General features: G+C 48.2%; 2 protein-coding genes across 2 annotated transcripts in view; both read left to right on the forward strand.

Annotated features, from left to right (window-relative positions):
• The window catches only part of COQ9 (coenzyme Q9), a 13,314-nt gene extending 8,863 nt beyond the window's left edge, over positions 1-4,451 (forward strand). Inside the window, exons 4-9 of the mRNA XM_032324580.1 lie at positions 109-251; positions 523-607; positions 2,099-2,203; positions 3,556-3,711; positions 4,013-4,066; positions 4,384-4,451. Coding sequence (XP_032180471.1) covers positions 109-251; positions 523-607; positions 2,099-2,203; positions 3,556-3,711; positions 4,013-4,066; positions 4,384-4,419 — 579 coding nt within the window. The 3' untranslated portion in view covers positions 4,420-4,451. The remainder of the gene's footprint in view (positions 1-108; positions 252-522; positions 608-2,098; positions 2,204-3,555; positions 3,712-4,012; positions 4,067-4,383) is intronic.
• A 2,502-nt stretch (positions 4,452-6,953) lies between these two features.
• Positions 6,954-20,296, forward strand: POLR2C (RNA polymerase II subunit C). The gene is made up of 9 exons (XM_032324170.1): positions 6,954-7,122; positions 7,306-7,355; positions 9,729-9,797; positions 10,172-10,224; positions 17,634-17,762; positions 18,187-18,238; positions 18,460-18,628; positions 18,768-18,842; positions 19,337-20,296. The coding sequence occupies exons 1-9, from the start codon at positions 7,037-7,039 to the stop codon at positions 19,374-19,376; spliced, it is 723 nt and encodes a 240-aa protein (XP_032180061.1). The 5' UTR covers positions 6,954-7,036; the 3' UTR covers positions 19,377-20,296.
• Positions 20,297-20,446: the final 150 nt, after the last annotated feature.

Below are 20,446 nucleotides of genomic sequence, written 5' to 3' on the forward strand. Positions count from 1 at the left end.
AAGAATCAATCTGCTGTTGCTAGATAAAGAGGCACTAGTGAGGAACAGGCAGCACAGGTCCACTACATCTGTCTACCACTCTCCTGTTTTCCCTGTCTTCTGTTGTAGTCCCTAGGTCTGTCCAGTGCGGCAGCCAGCATGTTTGGGAATGACGGCAGTGAGCTGATCCTGCATTTTGTGACCCAGTGCAATGCTAAGCTCGCTCGTGTGCTGGAAGAGGAGCAGAAGCTGGTACAGCTGGGCCAGGCAGAGTAAGTCTGCTCAGGGTGGCAGCTAGGGATCGGGGTGGGGGGAGGCTCAGGCCCCACTGTCTGCCCCAGAAGGCCAATCCAAGCAGAGCCAGAAGAGAGGAGCATGGAGCAGCCCTGCTGCTTGGACGGGCCTGGAACACAGCCACCCGTCTGTGATAGGCCAGCATCAGGGGCCAGTGGGCCCCCCACCAACCCAGAGCCGAGTAAGTGGTGTAGCACTGAGCCCATGCCTTTGACCTGGAGACACACTATTTTCTTTTCCCTCTTCCAGGAAGAGGAAGACAGACCAGTTCCTGAGGGACGCAGTGGAAACCAGACTGAGAATGCTGATCCCGTACATTGAGCACTGGCCCCGGGTACAGTGTCCATATTTAGGCCCCAGGGCAACAGTGTATTCATGGGCTTAGTTCTCAGTGCCTAGCCCTCAGAGGACCTTGCACATTCTGCAGAAGTTAGCTCGTTTATCTGCACAGACCCGGGGATACTGGGATTCTCAGTGCACTCGGTAGAGCTAAGGAGTGCAAACTGGGGAGTGCCAGAGGGAGGAACACCTGGGTCTCAATACCTAGAAAGTTGAGTAGCCCGGGGAACTAGGTCACATCTGTGCTGGGTCCTGGTGGCCCAAGCGTGCCACCAGCTCTTCAGTGAGGAGGAATCCAGGACAGAGATTAGAAAACGAGAGGAGTTTCTTGGCCATCGCCTTTAACAGGCCTGAGGTGTTCCGGGTGTCAGAGGACTGGGATGGCTTCGCCAGCTGTCCATGTGGTGCTTGAGAATTAGAGTATTCATTCCAAGGGCTTTTTATCCCCTTTTCGGAAGCTTCCTTTTTCTGGTTTCCAAGCATGTCACCATATGGGCCATCCTCTTAGTTAAGAAAATTGAGTCCAAGCACATCAGGGATAAGAGGACAGCCAAGATTATCTTGTGTCCCTCACCCAGCTGGGGTACCACTGAGCCTGTGGTGTCAGTCAGTCAGTGGACAGGCATGAGAACACCTGTGCCTAACCCCGGGCTCTGTGTGGAGGGAGTACAGTGAGTCAACTCCCGTCCCCTGCCTGTGCCTGCCACACTTGATCTTCAGACCTCTGGCCTTGACTCATTCCACCTTGCAGTTAAAGCAGTGGAAGTCTGGATTGGGCCCCAGCTGCCTTCTGATTCAGCATGTTTTTCTTGTGGGCTCCTTCAATAAGAGAAAACTTTCCAGCCAATCCAGGGCCTCTGACTAGCTCCCAGCCAAGTCCTGACTAGGCCACAGCCAATGGATTTTTGAGTTGGTAAAGTGATAAGACCTTGTCCTCTCAGAAGTTATATCTGCTAAGGAAGCAGCTCTGGGGGGTGCCATTTCTTGTATGAGTTGAAGGATTTTTGGTTTCAGGTATGAGAAACCAACTTGAGTTAAGCAAAACACCAGAGAAGCTGCGGTGGGGCTTTGAGGGCAGGAATGCTGCTGGGCCCTGGGAATGGCCTGGCATTTGGACCTAGAAACCACTTGGACCCTTCTCCCATCTCTGCCTCTTCCTGCATGTTACAGAATGGCGTGCCCTCCCTCATCTTTGCTCTCAGGGCTGTTAGACCAGGCTAGACCTTCTGGCTGCTGGCCTTTCCAAGGCCATGTGCTGGGGATGGAGAAGCTGAGCCGGCCAGCTGAGGGTAGGATCTATCCCTGGCTCCTATCAGCTGTAGCCAGGCTGGTCAACTGCCAGGAGCTCACAACAGCTGGGTGGAGATGGTGGGCATCAGCAGGAGAGTTGGGCAGACCCTTTTACACACCTCCATGGAGGGATGAGGCACCCTCCGCCTGTGCGCTGTCATTCCTGTGTCCTGTTTCTCTGTCCTTCTGTGTTCAGGCCCTCAGCATCCTCATGCTTCCTCACAACATCCCGTCCAGCCTCAGCCTGCTCACCAGTATGGTGGATGACATGTGGCACTACGCTGGGGACCAGTCCACTGACGTGAGTGCTTTCTGCAAACCTACTGGATACTGGGAAAGGCTTGGGTTAAGCATTTCTTCAGGAACTTTGTGAAATTTCTTAGGTCACAGATCCCTTCAGGGGCCTGCGGTGCTATTCCTGTCTAGGGAAGGAGAGGCTAGAGGGGGGGAAGGTCCCTCCGCAAGCCACAGTGGGAGCCAGGTCCTCACCCAAGGGCCAGCACTCTAGCCACAAATAAGCAGTTGTTCCCTCTGACCCCAGTGGTGATTAGACTGCCATTTTATAAACATTTTCTCCTAAGATTCAGATTCTGCAGTGAGCTTTCTCAGTGTGTGTCTTGCATGAGATTGATTTAAAAAGCGGGGGGGGGGGGGGGGGGGCCTAGATGGCTCAGTCAGTTAGATGTCCAACTCTTGATTTCACCTTGAGTTTTGATCTCAGAGTCATGAGATCTCCACGCTAGGCATGGAGCCTACCTGAAAAAAAAAAAAGAATGCCATGGAGCCACCTATCACTTTGAAAAGAAACTCCCTCCCCCAGGCCACTTTGGCCTGCTTTGCTAAGAGATCAATAAGCCTTTAAATAGGCACTAGGAAAGAGTCTGACTTGCAAATGCTATCATATTTCTGGTAGGAAATTAAAAAATAAAAAGTACACCTTCATAGATGAAATTAATTTGTGATGGTGCCTTGTGGAATCTACGCTGGGGAGGCAAAGAAATATTCCTGCCACAGTTCTAACAAAGGACTTTAATAAGCTTCCCCTGCGTGGGAGTACAACCACCAACAGAGTGGTGAGAAAATGAAATTAGAAACCCAAGAAATTAAAGGAATAAAACACGAAGTAGCTGAGCTAGTACGCAAAGAGCAGTTTGCTGGGCCCGCCTAAGTGGCCAAGGGACCGGAACCCTCAGCTCAGCCCAGGTGCTCTGATCTGTCCTCGGTCCTGTCTCCGCCCTCACATGATTGATAAACACAACACAGTGTGCTCGTAATTGGCTAACCATAGGGCCTCTCCAGCGTTTAGGTGGCCTGAGACTTAGTCTTTTCACCAGCAGTTTCGAAATGGACTGGCTGTAGCAAAAATCACCCGGGATGCTTTTCTGACTCCTTGTACTTTCTTCAGACCCCCTGACTCTAAGCTCTAGGAGATTGGGCCCGGGAGCTTGCATTTTAATCTCCCGGGTAATTTTGATGCCCAGCCAAGTTTGAGAACAGTAGTGTTATCCAGGGAGGGCAAATGTATCTTTAGGGGAAAGAAGGGATCAGGAGGGAGCCCACATGAGCCTGTGGCTTTGGGTAGGAGCCACCCCAGACTTCCCCCAGTCCACAGCAATAATGGTGACCTGCCTTCTTGGCTGGGTTTCTCTGCAGTTTAACTGGTATACCCGGCGAGCTGTGCTGGCTGGCATCTATAACACGACAGAGCTGGTGATGATGCAGGACTCCTCCCCAGACTTTGAGGACACTTGGCGCTTCTTGGATAACCGGATTAATGACGCAATGAACATGGGCCACACCGCCAAGCAGGTAGTAGGGGCTAGCCCTTTGGGAAGCCACCTCGTCAGGCACACCACCCTCCTCAAGCCACAGCTGGTCTCCTGTCCTTTTGCTCCCCTTTGGCCCCAAAGGACAGTCCTGAGGGCCTGCCCAGGGAGTTGGGCTGGCTCTTCCTCATACCAGCCCTTCCCTAAGAGCCACACTTGGACCACTTGTGGTTGTGTCCGTAGGCTCTTCCTCCAGTCCACAGGGTCCTCATGATTTGTCCTGCCTGTTTGACCTTTGAGCTTGTGTGGGGGACTTAAGAGAACCTGACCCTGACTCCTTCCAGGTAAAGTCCACTGGAGAGGCACTGGTGCAGGGACTCATGGGTGCAGCAGTGACGGTGAGTACCGCCCCACTCACGCCTGCCCTCCTGTTTCACTCCAGCCCTGTGGTCCTTACAGCATGTGTCAAGGATCCGAAAAGCTTTATACTGGAAAGCTACTAATAAAACTAAGAGTGTTCAGTCCTAGTCTCTGATCCCAAATTCCCCACCTCCTTTTTTTGCTGCCATTAAAAATCATGGCTGACTCCCGGGTCCCTGGCATGTCAAATCTGTGGGTCTCAGTCATGCCTGCCACCTTGGAAATCCCAGTCTTTCCCACGGGAGTCCTGGGGACAGGGCAAGGCCTCATCCTTCCCTTTTCTGCCCTGTATCAGCTCAAGAACTTGACAGGTCTAAACCAGCGCCGGTGAGCATCACGGGGTGTGAGCTAGAGTGCCCAGAAGAAAAGCTACAGATACATTGAAAGGGCTTTGGAAAATAAGAAGTGCCATCCACGAACAGGGTGTTAATGGAAAGACACTGAAGGACTCCTTAGTCACTGCGACCGCCACCCAGGCTCTCATTACTGTTGTAGCCTGCCATTGGGCCACCTCCTCGGTTCCGAATACCAGGCCAGGCCTTGTGATGCCTTTCTGCGCTGCAGCCGTGTGATTGGAAAATGAAGCTCTAATCCAAGCCTTCGAGCCACAGAAACCCAGCAGATCCCTGTCATGGTCTCACGGATTCCTTGATCACGTCTTAACCTTCCTGGAGTGTTCTCTGGGGCTCCCAAATCAGAGTCACGGTGTGGAACCAGTTCAAGGTGGCTGGCCACCCCCGGCACAGCACAGACTTGTGCACATAGGTGGTCCTTGCACCGCTCTCCTCTCTGGTATCCGAGATGCTGCACCTGGGAACCCATCAGAAAGCTGCCGCACCTGAGACCAGAGCCTCTGGACAGCGGTGCTCAGCTCGGCCAGAGGTGGGAACCCAGGCCCGCTGTCACATTATACCAGCTCATGTGGCAGGGTTATTCGTGAACTTAAGAGTGTAAAAATAGTAATAAATATGTTTGAAGCAGTTTCATATTGGCAGTTTCCATGTGGGCCACAGCAGGTATCCAGGACCCCAGAGCGAGGACAGCAGTGAGGCCGGAAAGGCTTGAGGCTTGCAGCCCGGATACCTGGGCTCTGGTCTTTGTGAGGACTACTACCAGGGGGTGGTTATGGCAGCTCTGCCTCTCTGGGCCCAGCTTCCCTTCTAGAAGTGTGGGTGATGGTGGCCTTCCCCGCACCGTTAGCTCCCTTGGCTGCTGTTTCCTATCACTAATCATTTCGGTGCTCTGTTCTTTAGCATTAATGATTTTCTCCCTACACTGGCTGAGTTCCTTTTGCAAGTCTGGTTAACTCTGTTTGGTCTTCTTGAGCTACTATAACAAAATACCATAGATGGGGTGACTTAACAGGAGACATTTGTTTCTCATAGTTCTGGAGGCTTGGAAGTCCAAGATCAAGGTGCCATCCAGTTCCTGGTGAAGTCTTTCTGACATGCCACGTTTTCTCTATGTTCTAACAAGGCAGAGAGTGAGCGAGCTCCAGTGTCTCCTGTTCTTATAAAGGCACCCTTCCCACCCTCCTGACCTCTCAGAGGCTCCTTCTCCAAATACCACATTGGGCGTTAGGCTTCAACATTTAAGAGGAATACAATTTTGTCCAGAGCATCTGTCTTCTGCATTGCCATGTCCGACTTAAGTTGATGGGGTACTGAGGGGGGAAGTCACTAGCTAATAGTTGTTTCCAGTCCTTTGGCCTTCCACCCGCCCCTTTTTGTACCTCTTTAATTCTTGGTATCATGACTTCCTGTCAAGTCCCCTACAGTGGCTATTCCAAATTTTATCCCATTCTCTCCTTCATAGCATTCTTGCATTCAGCAGGCAACCTTACTCCTTAATTTCCTGAGATGACACAGGCCGGGAAGCACACGCCCCCTCAGTGCCAGTTCTGTCTGTCTCAGGAAGAGGGTCACCCCCAGCTAAGGCAAACTCTTCATCTCCTCTCTTACTCTTCTGCCCCTTAAATGTAGCTCCTGCTAAGTTCTATTTTAGAGCCTCTTCTCTGTTAGGAGCAGCTGCCCATTCAAACCTTTCTCTACACAGTTGGGGGGCTGGGGGCTTTAGTAATCTCTACTGAGCATCCACTGATGAGGGGCACACTGCCAGGCATGCGGAGATGAGCCCCCACCCACCTGCCGCAACCACACAGATGCTGATGATGGACTGAAGGGAAAGGTCTTGTAACCTCCCGAAGTTTCAGGAGGGCGTGAGCCAGACTTTGCTGAAGCATACTTATGTTCATCCATAAGTGTGCAGATTTACTTCATTTTCTTTCTTTCTTTCTTTCTTTCTTTTTTTTTTAAGATTTTATTTATTTATTTGTCAGAGAGAGCGAGAGCGAGAGCGAGCATAGGCAGACAGAGTGGCAGGCAGAGTCAGAGGGAGAAGCGGGCTCCCTGCGGAGCAAGGAGCCCGATGTGGGACTCAATCCCAGGACACCGGGATCACAACCTGAGCCGAAGGCAGCTGCTTAACCAACTGAGCCACCCAGGCGTCCCTTACTTCATTTTCTTAAAGGCGTGGTAATATGTTTCCTATATTTAACCTGCTTTCTGTCAACAGACAAGTAGTTTTGTTATCTTTGTTACAGTGCTGCAGGGAACGCCCCCGCACGTGTATCTTTGCTTACAACTGCAGCCGTTTTCGTAATACGAATTCCTATAAATGTTATTGTTGAGTCGAGGGCGGGCACAGGTTTTGCCAATTCCCACTGCCCCCCCCCCCCTTCGCCCCACCCCCGGGTTGAACCTGGTGCGCTTAAAAAGCAGGTGGAAGTGTAAAACGTGGGTTCTGAAGCGGCGGCCTCCGGGCGGCAGGTGGCGATGTGAGCGCTAGTCGGCGGAAGCGGCGCGGCCTGCGCTGACCCACTTCCGGCGGCGGCGGAGGCCGTGGCGCAGCGCAGGTGAAACCCAGGAGCTGGTGGGTCTTGAGGCACGATGCCGTATGCCAACCAGCCCACCGTGCGGATCACGGAGCTCACCGATGAGAATGTCAAGTTCATCATCGAGAACACGGACCTGGCGTAAGACCCCTGAGGAAAGAGGCCGGCGGCTGTGGGACGCGCGGGGCTGGAGCCCGGGCCGGGCGGGTCGGGTCCTTTCTGAGCTGGGTCCCCGTAGTGGGGCTTCCGCTTTGGGAACCGGGGGCGCGGGGCATCGGCGTCCAAGATGCGGCGCCTTCATGCCGCTTGGTTTTCATCCCTCAGGGTAGCCAACTCTATACGAAGGGTCTTCATCGCCGAGGTGCCCATAATAGGTAAGTAAAACCCGCCTGTGGTGGCCAGATCCCTCCGCACATCTTGGGGCTCCTGCTCCTAGCGCTTGGTTGTGGGGGCGGGTAGCTGGGAGGGGCTCTGAGAAGACAGCAGTGTTGTAACCTTGGCTGAGGGACACTAGGGCCCACTCTTACATTGCTGTGGTTTTCTCCGTAACGTTGGGACATTGGTAGTACTTACAGAGTGATGGCAAGGATTAAGTGAGGGAATTTCTACTAAATGCCTTGTGTTTAGTGCCCAGTTAAGTTCCTTTTACGAGCCCGTTCCTTCAGCTGCACTCACGGAACATGTAAGTGCCAGGCAGTGTGCTAGGAACTGGGAATGCAGAGCTAAATAGTGCAGGATTCTTGCCCTCATGGAACGCACAGTGCAGTTACAGGACAAAGGCGAATCCACAGATAATAGTACTGCGGGATAGACGTGGATCAGTAAGTAGTTCAGAAGTAGAAACACAGGGCTGTTGCTGTGCCCAGAGGAAGGAGGATCTGCTGTGCTTCCAGCCACCCTGCCGCAGGTGTTTTTCACATTTATAAGTATGTTACACTTTCTGAGTGTCCGCTCAGAGTTTGGGTTGGAAAAAGAAATGTAATTCCTATCTGCTGCACTCCTAAGGAAGTAAGCAGGCCGAATGATTGGTGAACAAGAGAACACTAGTTAGTCTCCACTGCTACACATGTCCAGTCACTTCTTCACTTAGAGCTTAGAGTGCTGGTCCTCCCCCTCCCTAATCACTTCATGTTTCTGCGCCTCAGTTTCATCATGAGTAAAATAAGGGAGTCGATCTTTGTTTGTTTGTTTGTTTTTTAAGATTTTGTTTATTTGACAGAGCACACAAGCAGGGGTGCAGCAGGCAGGGAGAGGGAGAAGCAGGTTCCCCGAGGAGCAGTGAGCCTGATGCGGGGCTCAATCCCAGGACCCTGAGATCATGACCTGAGCCGAAGGCAGAGGCTTAACCCACTGAGCCACCCAGGTGCGCCCCCCCCCCCACCTCTTGATTTTTGGCTCAGGTCATGAATTTATGGTTGTGAGATCAAGTCTTTCATCAGATTCTGCTCAGCGTGGAATCTCCTTCTGCCCCTTCCGCATTCGTTCCATCTCTCTCTCAAAAAAATCTTTAAAAAATATCTGTATATATGACAAGTGTCTTTAGTCTGGACAGTTTTGTGAGGGAGGAGCTTGTAGGGAGGGAGTGTTGGTATCTGTATCTTGGAAGTCAAGCAAAGCTTTATAGGAGGCTCAGGATTTTACCTGCAAGGGAGAGCGTCAGGGCATGTGAGATTGGGGGAGGGGCTTGGCGGGAGTAAGGAGGCAGAGTCAGAAATGCTTGGCTCATGGTCCTTTGGCTTGGGTTGGGGAAGCAGTAAAAAGCATAGGACAAAGCAGATTGGGACCTAACTGGCTGGTCCTCTTCTGACTTCCTCCATTCCTAGTGTCCATGCCCTTTGGTGGTTGGCCATTTGATTTATGAATTTGTCTGAATGCAGATGTTTATTTGTGAATGAATGAATGAGTATGTGCTTAAGCCAAGTGTGTGTGACAGTACAATTCTTACCCTTCTTTTAGTCATTGCTGGTAAGAATTCGATTTGGGGTGCCTGGGTGGCTCAGTGGGTTAAAGCCTCTGCATTCGCCTCGGGTCATGGTCTCAGGGTCCTGGGATTGAGCCCCACATCGGGCTCTCTGCTCGGCTGGGAGCCTGCTTCCCCCTCTCTCTGCCTGCCTCTCTGCCTGCTTGTGATCTTTGTCTGTCAAATAAATAAATAGAATCTTTAAAAAAAAAAAAAAAAGAATCCGGTTTGATACTTAGTGTACTGTGCCCATTAAAGGAATTCTCTAAACATTAGTTGGTTGAGTGACACTAAAGTGTTACAGTTGGGTAATCTGGTCATTGCATCATAAAATGAGATACGGGCCATAAGTCTGTCTTTGAGATTTTCCCTGTCTTTGAGATTTTCCCTTTGAGGGAAAATCCCTTGCAGGGATTTTCTTGGATTTGTTCTTGGATTTGGTGTTGACATGAATAGCAGACGTAGATGCTTCTCACAGAGATACTCAGTTCAGAGAAACATGTTCCCACTCCCATGGGTATTTTCTAAGTCAGTATTTTGTGTGGGAAAGAGGCCTCCTCTGCATTAAATTTGCCTGAGTAGGGAAGAGGGGAGGGTGTTGCATGTGGTTCTTGTTAAAATGCAGATCCCTGGTCCCCACTTGAGCTGCAGAATCAGCCTTTGGCAGCCTGGCCTACGCTTCTGTGATTTAGTAAGCATCAGGTGTTTCTTAAATGTTGAACCACTGCTGTAAGTCTTTAAGTGAATTTGGTGGCTAAACTGTATGTCTGTTTTCTTTATTTTTTAGCCATTGACTGGGTTCAGATTGATGCCAATTCCTCAGTCCTTCATGATGAGTTCATTGCTCACAGACTTGGTGAGTACCAGATTTTTTTTTTTTAATATTATTTCCTTTTTTTTTTTTTTTTAAGGTTTTATGTGTTTATTTGACAGAGAGAGATCACAAGTAGGCAGAGAGGCAGGCGGGGTGGGGGAAGAGCAGGCTCCCTGCTGAGCAGAGAGCCTGATGCGGGGCTCATTCCCAGGACCCTGAGATCATGATCTGAGCCAAAGGCAGAGTCGTAACCTACTGAGCCACCCAGGCGCCCCATAGTGTGAGTTTTAGAAGGTGAAAGGGAGGGGACTGTGCTTGGTATCAGAGGAGGAAGCCTCCTCACTCCCAGGGGTCTTTCTAGGTTCTCCTTCTCTCTTGGTTTGGACTTCTTTAAAGCGCTTCTTTGTTTCTTCCAGGACTAATCCCCCTCACTAGTGACGACATTGTGGACAAGTTGCAGTACTCCCGGGTATGCTGTGTGATTGGGTGAAGGGGGGCGAGGGGCAGGGCGTGGGGGAGTTGAGCTCTTAGAGGCATTGTCCCGATCTCTTATTTCTAGCTGTTACAAAGACTGGGGTTGTTGCCCAGACCCTAAGTGGACATGGGTCCCCAAGCGGACATAGATTGGTGGGGCTCCAGGGCATTGGGGAGTCTCTCCAGCCAGCCACACAAGACCGAGTACACTCCAGAATACCCCTTTATACTGAACGGTGGGGACTGCCTTTTCAGACTCTGATATGTTCAGACTCTGCTTTCCAGGGTTTGTCTTCCCAGTGACAGGAGCCTGGGAAGCTAAAGGAAGTCAGCGGAGGGTTGGGGGACTAGGGAGGCATGAGGGTGAGAACAAAGGGAGTGAGAACTGTTCCCCACATTAAGACCTGAGGGACTGGAAGGCTGGTGTCTGTGGCTCTCCCCTACATGATGCTCGTTAAACATGGCCCCTTCCTCGAGGGTTGTGTTTGTTCTCTGATGATACATTAACAGGCTTTGTACTGGGCAGGAGCCGGACAGGATTAGGTTCCCTGCTTCCTTTCTCCAGGGCTGCGTTAGGTAACAGCTTGAGACTCTTCCCTCTTGGTGGCTTTGGGTGATCCTGAATCAGCCCATTCTCTAATATTCCCAGGGGCACGTCATTTTGTGGTAGCTAATTTGATACCTTATAAATCTGTTTTTTTAATTCTTTTTTTTTTTTTTAATTTATTTGACAGAGATCACAAGTAGGCAGAGAGGCAGGCAGAGCGAGAGGAAGGAAAGCAGGCTCCCTGCTGAGCAGAGAGCCCGATACGGGGCTCGATCCCGGGGCTCAATCCCAGGACCCTGGGATCATGACCTGAGCCGAAAGTAGAGGCTTTAACCCACTGAGCCACCCAGGCGCCCCTGTTTTTTTAAAGAGAAGTTTGGGCGCCTGAGTGGCTCAGTGGGTTAAGCTGCTGCCTTCGGCTCAGGTCATGATCTCAGGGTCCTGGGATGGAGTCCCGCATCAGGCTCTCTGCTCAGCAGGGAGTCTGCTTCCTCCTCTCTCTCTCTCTGCCTGCCTCTCTGCCTACTTGTGATCTCTCTCTGTCAAATAAATAAATAAAATCTTTAAAAAAAAAAAAAATAAAGAGAAGTTTAAGAACACAGAACTATGGAGCTCATCTGACATCTGACGAGAACTCTTGCTCCTGTCAAATACCTTTTCATAGTCTAACATTTTGGCACTATTTGCTTCACATCTCCAGGTTTTTGTTTGTGAGAAATGAAACATCAGGGGCGCTTGGGTGGCTCAGTTGATTGTCTGCCTTCGGCTCAGGTCATGATCCCAGGGTCCCGGGATTGAGGCCCACATCGGGCTCCCTGCTCCCTGGGAAGTCTGTTTCTTCCTCTCCCATTCTCGCTCCTTCTGTTCCCTCTCTTCTCTATCTCTCTCAGAATAATATTTTTTTTAAATAATTTTTTTTTTAAGAAAAATAAAAAGAAACCTCACAGATATTGATGAGGATAGTTTTACAACCAGTTGAAGAGCAGTTTGGCAATGTCTTGGGTAAAGATATGCATGCCCCAGGACCTAGCAATTCCATCCATTACATTTTTTTCTAGTGTTTACTGAACAAAGATGGTATGGATCCCTCTACCCTTTTTTTGGCTTTTTCTCAAAATCTACAGAAAAGTTAAAAATCTCCAATAATAAGCAACTATTTATTTTTCACCTTTAGTTGCCAGTTGTTAATATTTTGCTATATTAGCTTTATTTTTCCTACCCATTTTTTTGCTAAACCATTTGAAAGAAAGTTGCAGAGCCCATGACACTTCTCCCCTCACTACTTTAGTATGCTTGTCCGTAGAGTAAGGATATTTTCCCACACATCCACACTGTGATGCCTAGAGTATTAGCAATAATTTGTTATACTTGTGCACAGTCCTTATCCAGATTTTCCTAGTTGTTTCCCACATAGGCTTTCTTGATTTTTTTTGTTTGTGGTCGGTCATTCATCCAAAATTCATGCATGCATTTGGTGGTTAACCTCTTTAGTCTGTTAATCTCAGATTCCTCCCCTTTTGTCATACATACATTTTGTTGAGGTTGTCTACCTTTCCATATTTTTAATTTCCATGACATTTTGATTTTTTCCATTTCATATTTTTAACAGTTTTGGGGTTTTGTTTTTTATTAACATAGAATGTATTATTTGTTTCAGGGGTACAGCACTCAACGTAGAACCTACCTCCCCATTGTCCATCACCCAACCACCCATCCCACCCATACCCCTCCACTCCGGCAACCCTCAGTTTGTTTCCTGGGAGTTTCTTATGATCTGTCTCCCCCTCTGGTTTCATCTTGTTTCATTTTTTTCCCTCTCTTTCCCTATAATCCTTTGCCTTATTTCTCAAATTCCACATATCAGTGAGATCATATGATAATTGTCTTTCTGTGATTGATTTATTTCACTTAACATAATTTCCATCCACATTGTTAAAAATGACAAGATTCCTTTTTTTTTTTTTGATGGCTGCAGAATATTCCGTTGTGTATGTACTATATATATACACACCATCTCTTTGTCCATTCATCTGTCAGTGGACATCTGGGTACTTGCTATAGTTTAGCTCTTGTGGACATTGTTGCCGTAAACATTGGGGTACAGGTGCCCCTCCAAATTACATTTTTTATCTTTGGGGAAATACCCAGTAGTGCGATTGCTGGGTCATAGGGTAGCTCTGTTTTCAACTTTTAGAGGAACCTCCATACTGTTTTCCAGAGTGGCTGCACCAGCTTGCGTTGCCACCAACAGTGTACGAGGGTTCCCCTTTCTCTGCATCCTTGCCAACATCTTTCATTTCCTTACTTGTTAATTTTAGCTGTTCTGACTGTTGTGAGGTGGTATGTCACTGTGGTTTTGATTTGTATTTCCCTGATGCCGAGTGATATTGAGCACTTTTTCACATGTCTTTTGGCCATTTGGATGTCGTCTTTGCAGAAATGTCCGTGGTTTTTGCCCATCTCTTGACTGGATTATTTGTTCTTTGGGTGTTGAGTTTGATAAATTCTTTATAGATTTTGGATACTAGCCCTTTATCTGGTATGTCATTTGCAAATGTCTCTTCCCATTTTCCCATTTCAGTTGTCTTTTGGTTTTGTTGACTTTTTGTCCACAAAAGGAACACTTTTTGTCCACAAAAAAGTGTCCTTTGCTGGGCAGAAGGTTTTTATCTTGATGAAATCCCAGTAGTTCTTTTTTGCTTCCATCCCTTGTCTTTGGCGATGTGTCTAGGAAGAAGTTGCTGTGGCTAAGCTCAAAGAAATTGCTGCCTGTGTTCTTCTCAAGGATTTTGATGGACTCTTGTCTCACATTGAGGTCTTTCAACCATTTTAAGCCTGTTTTAATGTGTGGTGTAAGGAAATGGTCCAGTTTCATTCTTCTGCATGTGGTTGTCCAATTTTCCCAACACCATTTGTTGAAGAGACTGTCTTTTTTCCATTGGACGTTCTTTACTGCTTTGTCGAAGATGAGTTGACCATAGAGTTGAGGGTCTGTTTCTGGGCTCTCTAATCTGTTCCATTGATTTGTTTGTTTGTTCTTGTGCCACTACCATACTGTCTTGATGATTATAGCTTTGTAATAGAGCTTGAAGTCTGGAATTGTGATGCTGCCAACTTTGGTTTTCTTTTTCAACGTTCCTCTGGGTATTTGGGGTCTTTTCTGGTTCCATACAAATTTTAGGATTATTTGTTCCATTTCTGTGAAAAAGGTTGTTGGTATGTTGATAGGGATTGCATTAAATGTGTAGATTGCTCTAGGTAGCATAGACCTTTTCACAATATTTGTTCTTTCATTCCATGAACATGGAACGTTTTTCCATTTCTTTGTGTCTTCCTCAGTTCTTTCATGAGTGTTCTACAGTTTTCTGAGTACAGATTCTTTGCCTCTTTGGTTAGGTTTATTCCTAGGGTTTTGGGTGCAATTGTAAGAGGGATCGACGCCTTAATTTCTCTTTCTTCTGTCTTGTTGTTGGTAGAAATACAACTGATTTCTGTGCGTGGATTTTATATCCTGACACTTTACTGAATTCCTGTAGGAGTCCTAGCAGTTTGGGGGTGGAGTCTTTTGGGTTTTCCACATAAAGTGTCATATCTCCGAAGAGTGAGAGTTTGACTTCTTCTTTGCCAATTCGGATGACTTTTCTTTCTTTTTAGTGTCTGAAAGCTGAGGCTAGGACTTCTAATACTTTGTGTTGAACAGCAGTGGTGGTAGTGGACATCCCTGCTATTTTCCTGACCTTAGGGGAAAAGCTCTCAGTTCTTCCCCATTGAGAATGATACTCGCTGTGGATTTTTCATAGTTGGCTTTGATGATATCGAGGTATGTACCCTCTATCCCTACACTGTGAAGAGTTTTAATTGAGAAAAGATGCTGTACACTGTGAAGAGTTTTAATTGAGAAAAGATGCTGTACTTTGTCACATGCTTTTTCTGCATCTATAGAAAGTACCATGTGGTTTTTGTCCTTTCTTTTATTAATGTATTGTATCACATTGATTCGTGGATGTTGAACCAACTTTGCAGCCCAGGAATAAATCCCGCTTGGTTGTGGTCAATAATCCTTTTAAACTTACTGTTGGGGGGCACCTGGGTGGCTCAGTGGGTTAAGCCGCTGCCTTCGGCTCAGGTCATGATCTCAGGATCCTGGGATCGAATCCTGCATCAGGCTCTCTGCTCAGCAGGTAGCCTGCTTCCCTCTCACTTTTCTCTGCCTGCCTCTCTGCCTACTTGTGATCTCTGTCAAATGAATAAATAAAATTTTTTTAAGAAGAAAAAAAAAAAAGCCTCTGCCTTCAGCTCGGGTCATGATCTCAGGGTCCTGGGATCGAGCCCCACATCGGGCTCTCTGCTTAGCGGGGAGCCTGCTTCCCCCTCTCTCTCTACCTGCCTCTCTGCCTACTTGTGCTCTCTCTTTAAAAAAAAGAAAAAAAAACTTACTGTTGGATTCTATTAGCTACTAGGTTGGTGAGAATTTTTGCATCCGTGTTCATCAGGGGTATTGCTCTGTGATTCTCCTTTTTGGTGGGCTCTTTGATTTTGGAATCCAGGTAATGCTGACCTCATAAAAATGAGTTTGGATGTTTTCCTTCCATTTCTATTTTTTGGAACAGTTTCAGGAGAATAGAAATTAATTCTTCTTTAAATGTTTGGTAGAATTCCCCTTGGGAGCCGTCTGGCCCTGGCCTCTTGTTTCTTGGGAGATTTTTGATGACGGCTTCAATCTCCTTACTGGTTATGGGTCTGATCAGGTTTCTGTTTCTTTCTGGTTTGGTTTTGGTAGTTTATATATCTCCAGGAATGCATTTATTTCTTCCAGATTGTCTAATTTGCTGGGATATAGTTGCTCATAATATGTCCTTATAATTATTTGTATTTCTTTGGTATTGGTTGTGATCTCTCCTCCTCCATTCATGATTTTATTTTTTTGAGTCCTTTCTCTTTTCTTTTTGATGAGTCTGGCCAGGGGTTTATCAGTCTTATTATTGCTTTCAAAGAACCAGCTGCTGGTTTCGCTGATTTGTTCTGTTCTTTTGGTTTCTGTTTTACTGATTTCTGCTCTGATCTTTATTATTTCTCTTCTCCTATTGGGTTTGGGCTTTATTTGCTGTTCATTCTCTAGCTACTTTAGGTGTAGGGTTAGGTTGTATACTTGAGACCTTTCTCGTTTCTTGAGAAAGGCTTCTAACACTATATACTTTCCTGTCAGGACTGCCTTTGCTGTGTCCCACAGATTTGGAACAGTTGTGTTTTCATTTTCATTTGTTTCCATGAATTATTTTAATTCTTAATTTCCTGGTTGACCCATTTATTCTTTAGCAGGATGCTCTTTAGCTCCATGTATCTGAGTTTTTTCCAATTTTCCGCTTGTGATGGAGTTCAAGTTTCAAAGCATTGTGGTCTGAAAATATGCAGGGAATGATCCTAGTCTTATGGTACTGGTTGAGATGTGATTTGTGACCCAGGATATGATCTATTCTGGAAAATGTTCCATGTGCATGAGAGAATTTGTATTCTGTTGCTTTTGGATGGAATGTTCTGAATATATGTGAGGTCTGTCTGGTGCAGTGTGTCATTTAAAGCCCTTATTTCCTTGTTGATCTTTTGCTTGGATGATCTGGCCGTTTCAATGAGGGGGTTGTTAAAAGTCTCCTACTATTGTATAATTGTTGATGGATTTCTTTGATTTTGTTATTAATTGGCTTATATAATTGGCTGCTCCCATGTTAAGGGCAAAAGTATTTACAATTGTTAGATCTTGTTGTATAGACCTTTAAGAACAAGTATGATATAGTGTCCTTTTTCATCTCTTACTAGTCTTTGGTTTAAAATCTAATTTGTGTTAAGGATTGCCACCCCAGCTTTTTCCCAATGTCCGTTAGCATGGTAGATGGTTTTTCAGCCCCTTACTCTAAATCTAGGGGTGTCTTTGTTTCTGAAATCAGTTTCTTGCAGACAGCATATTAATGGGTCTTCCCTTTTTTTTTTTTTAATTTTTTACCAAATGTGGGTCTTGAACTTGTGACCCCGAAATCGAAAGTCGCATGCTCCAAGGACTGAGCCAGCCAGGTACCCCCTCCATTTCATATTTCTGCTAAAGCTGTAGTTTGCCTTCCTGCCTCACCTGTGTATGACTGCAGACTCTCCAGGTGTGGCCCCTTGTTCTTCCTTCTCATCTCAAAAACATCGGAAGCAGGTTAAAGTTTCCTGCTGGTTTGAGGGGGAGAACAGTTGGCTTAGTTACATTCCAGTAACTCTTCTTGCCTGAAGTTACACTGTAGGTGGTGGTCCCTACGAGGGGAATGGGTTGTTTCCAGCATCAGTTGCTTAAAGAACTGTGGATAGTTATTGAAACCAGTGATGGTTACATGGTCATAGCCTTTCATACTCGCTCTGTTCTTTTGAATCTGAAATTTTCCATAAGGGAGAGATTTTGTTTTTAAGAAAAGGTAAGTAGTTTAGAACTTGAAATGTACTTTTTTGTGTTGTGCCCTGGATCATTTTATTTTAAACGTTGGTGACCTGCCCAAGTCAGTCCACTTAGTTTAGGGGAAGCCCTATGAAGCATGAAAGCATCGTTCCCTCAGCGCCTTGATTCTCTGTAGAAGAGCACCCCAGGGGCCAGGGTGGGCTGTTAGCACTCCGCGAAGGAGAACGTGGGCATCAGTGGGTATAGGTTGTCTCTAAACTGGGAAGTGCCTGCATTGAGCAGCCCCTGAGAATGTGTACCAGATGGACACAGCTCACCCATGGCTGGCCGTTTTATAGATGGAGAAAGGAAAGGAACCGGTATGAGAAACGGGGAGCTCAGGATTCCCCATCTCTCCATGGACCCCTTCCAGCTTCTCTTCCTCCCTCAGGACTGCACGTGTGAGGAGTTCTGCCCCGAGTGCTCAGTGGAGTTCACCCTCGATGTGCGGTGCAATGAAGACCAAACTCGTCACGTCACATCTCGAGACCTCATCTCCAACAGCCCCCGGGTCATTCCAGTTAGTGTCTCACCACATCCTCCTTATCCTCCTCCTCTGAGCTCCAAGTGGGCCAGACTCGGGTGGTGGTAACAAGATGCGGTTTCCCTGGTGTTACCCTCTGCTTTCTTCTCAGTCTGGGGTCTGAAAAGTACTAATAATTCTGGATACTAGCTAGTGTGGACAGTAGCACTGTTGGGGTCCTGTGTTCCCCAAGCACCCTTTTAAAGGCCATGGTACCTTTTTGACTGAGAAAGTTGTCCCCGTGCCTGGAGATGGGGATCAGAGTCCAGCCCCAGTGCCGATCTAGCCCTAGGAGGCACTTCTCTTCCCCCCCCCCCCCCCATTCCTAGGCCTCCTGGCCTGGCAGATGCTCAAACATTGTTGCTGGAAGAGGTAATTGGGAAGATGAGCCGCTAACCCCGTCTGTTTGGGCTCCCTTTAGGTGACCTCTCGGAACCGAGATAATGACCCCAATGACTACGTGGAACAGGATGGTAAGGGGCTGGAAGGCGCGTGCGAATGTCTACTGATCTGTCATTTTGCAGGCCAGTCGGAGACAGGGACCTGACACAGCCTCTTACAGTGACTGGTCTCCTTGTCAACTGACCTTGAGCTATTTTTCCGGATTCTGTGTTTTTTCCAGTGACATTCCAAGTCAAAACTCAGGGGACCGTGTGTCTGCTGGCCCTTGGCTGACTTACACCTCTCCCCGCAGACATCCTCATTGTCAAGCTGAGGAAAGGCCAGGAGCTAAGACTTCGAGCCTATGCCAAAAAGGGCTTTGGCAAGGAGCATGCCAAGTGGAACCCTACTGCAGGGGTGGCTTTTGAATATGATCCTGACAATGCCCTGCGGCACACGGTGTACCCCAAGCCCGAGGAGTGGTAAGTTCTCGTTGGGAGGGAGGGCAGGCCTTTACAGGGGTTTGGTGTGGACCTGGCTCCGAGGGAGTGGGGTGGGGGGGGGCGGCCTCACAGCAGGTGGCATCAGTAGCTGCCCCTGCTGACCTATGTTTGGTCTCAGGCCGAAGAGTGAGTACTCCGAGCTGGATGAAGATGAGTCCCAGGCTCCCTACGACCCCAATGGCAAGCCAGAGAGGTAAGACCCTCATCTGGCACCTGAAGGTGAAGCGTGGAAGAACATAGGGTTTTGGTGCAGGCCCTGAGCTGGGGAGACATCCCGGTGCCTGGGAGCTGAGGCAGAATGGAGAACTGCAGAGCCCGTGCCGTGTGCACGTCCCAGGGCAGATTATCCTCCCCTCATCATTGGGGGACGGAGGAGCCCTCCAGTTAGCCACTCTGACTCTGCTGCTACTGACTCAGTCCTCAGAGAAGGGACCAGCCCAGAGCGAGAAAGGGACCAGTCTTCTGATGGTGAACAGCCAAGCTTTTTGAGGGCGGCTTGGCCTTCCTGAAGTCCTCTAGTGTATAGTAGGACTTGCTGTTAGGAAAAGGCTGGAATTCAAATCTGGGCCAAGCCACGTTCTAGGCTGAAAGGGAGTCAGGACCCAGAAGTGAGAGAGCATGATCCAGGCTGAAGCTGGGCTAGCCAGCCTGCCTCATGAGGCTCTTAACCCGACTTTTTCCTCTTAGGTTTTACTACAATGTGAGTCCTGTGGCTCTCGCGTCCTGAAACCATTGTCCTCTCAGCCCTCTCTGGATTGAAGAAAAAGCTGAGTGACTTACAGACCCAGTTAAAGCCACGAGATCCAGAGTGATGTTCTGACCATAAACTAGTGGCAGCTCACCTGTTCCAGCAAGAGGGTTCTAGACCGGCAGCTGCTCTCCAGTCTCTCCAGAGATCCCTGTAGCCTCTGGGTGGCCAGCTGTTGCTCAGGCTTCTTGGCAAGCCATCAGTAACCGTAGGAAAGTAGAACTGAAGGCGAGGGGTCCCCTCCCAGCTTTGCTCCATTGCGGACAGATGGCCCCGGGGGTGCCACTGGTATCTGAGTCCAGACAGGTTTTACTAGACATTAGCATCCTGGCCCTGCCCCCTGATTGCCAGCAGTACCCCCAAATCACCCTTTCAGCCGGTTTCTTGACATACCTGAGTAGGGTGAGAACTGCAGGGTAAGACTCACCTCTTCTGGTCATTTCAGGTCTTCAGCCCCTTTCTAAAAGCTCTCACCATTGTACCTTGGGCTTCTGGTGTCAGGACTGAGTGCTGGAGCTATCGGTCCAGCTTCCGGCCCAAGCCAGCCTACAGGCATTTCACTCAAACCCCCGAGTGGCCCAGACTTGAGAACCCTTAGTAAATGGTGTTAAGACTGTGGCTGTCCACCTCCCCAGATGAACCCTGTATGTCTGCATTCACTGCCAGGGGCCTGATTATTTAAGTTCACAGGCTGGGGAGCAAGGGCCTTAAGGGAGGTCTGGCCTTGACCCCTTAACCCTAGAGGTAGAATCACCCCCAAAGCAATTAATTAGGCCATCTAGAAGGAGAAGCCAGGAGAAAACTGGAGACCTGCTACAGAAAGGAAGGGATATTTATTAACAGGAGTTGTCTTTTTTAAAAGTTTTTATTTTTGGCAATAAAGAGCACAACATAATCTCCTTCATGCGTCATCGTGCCACTAACTTGAGCCAGCCTGGCCCTGCCTCCCTCTCCCAGGCCTTTGGGTGGTCATTCCCTGGGTCAGGTTTGGAGCCGAGCTGGCTGTGGCCCCCTCCCCAGATCCAGGGCTCTCCAGGAGGGGCCTCTGG

The sequence above is a fragment of the Mustela erminea genome, chromosome 19, assembly GCF_009829155.1.
Source record: "Mustela erminea isolate mMusErm1 chromosome 19, mMusErm1.Pri, whole genome shotgun sequence".
Classification (NCBI taxonomy): Eukaryota; Metazoa; Chordata; class Mammalia; order Carnivora; family Mustelidae; genus Mustela; species Mustela erminea.

Bases quoted from the DNA above. Each gene is read 5' to 3' on its own strand.
- POLR2C (XM_032324170.1), top strand. From the start codon at position 7,037: ATGCCGTATGCCAACCAGCCCACCGTGCGGATCACGGAGCTCACCGAT. The intron at 17,763-18,186 runs GTTAGTGTCTCA...GGCTCCCTTTAG, and splicing joins ACAGCCCCCGGGTCATTCCA to GTGACCTCTCGGAACCGAGA. The intron at 18,239-18,459 runs GTAAGGGGCTGG...CTCTCCCCGCAG, and splicing joins TGACTACGTGGAACAGGATG to ACATCCTCATTGTCAAGCTG.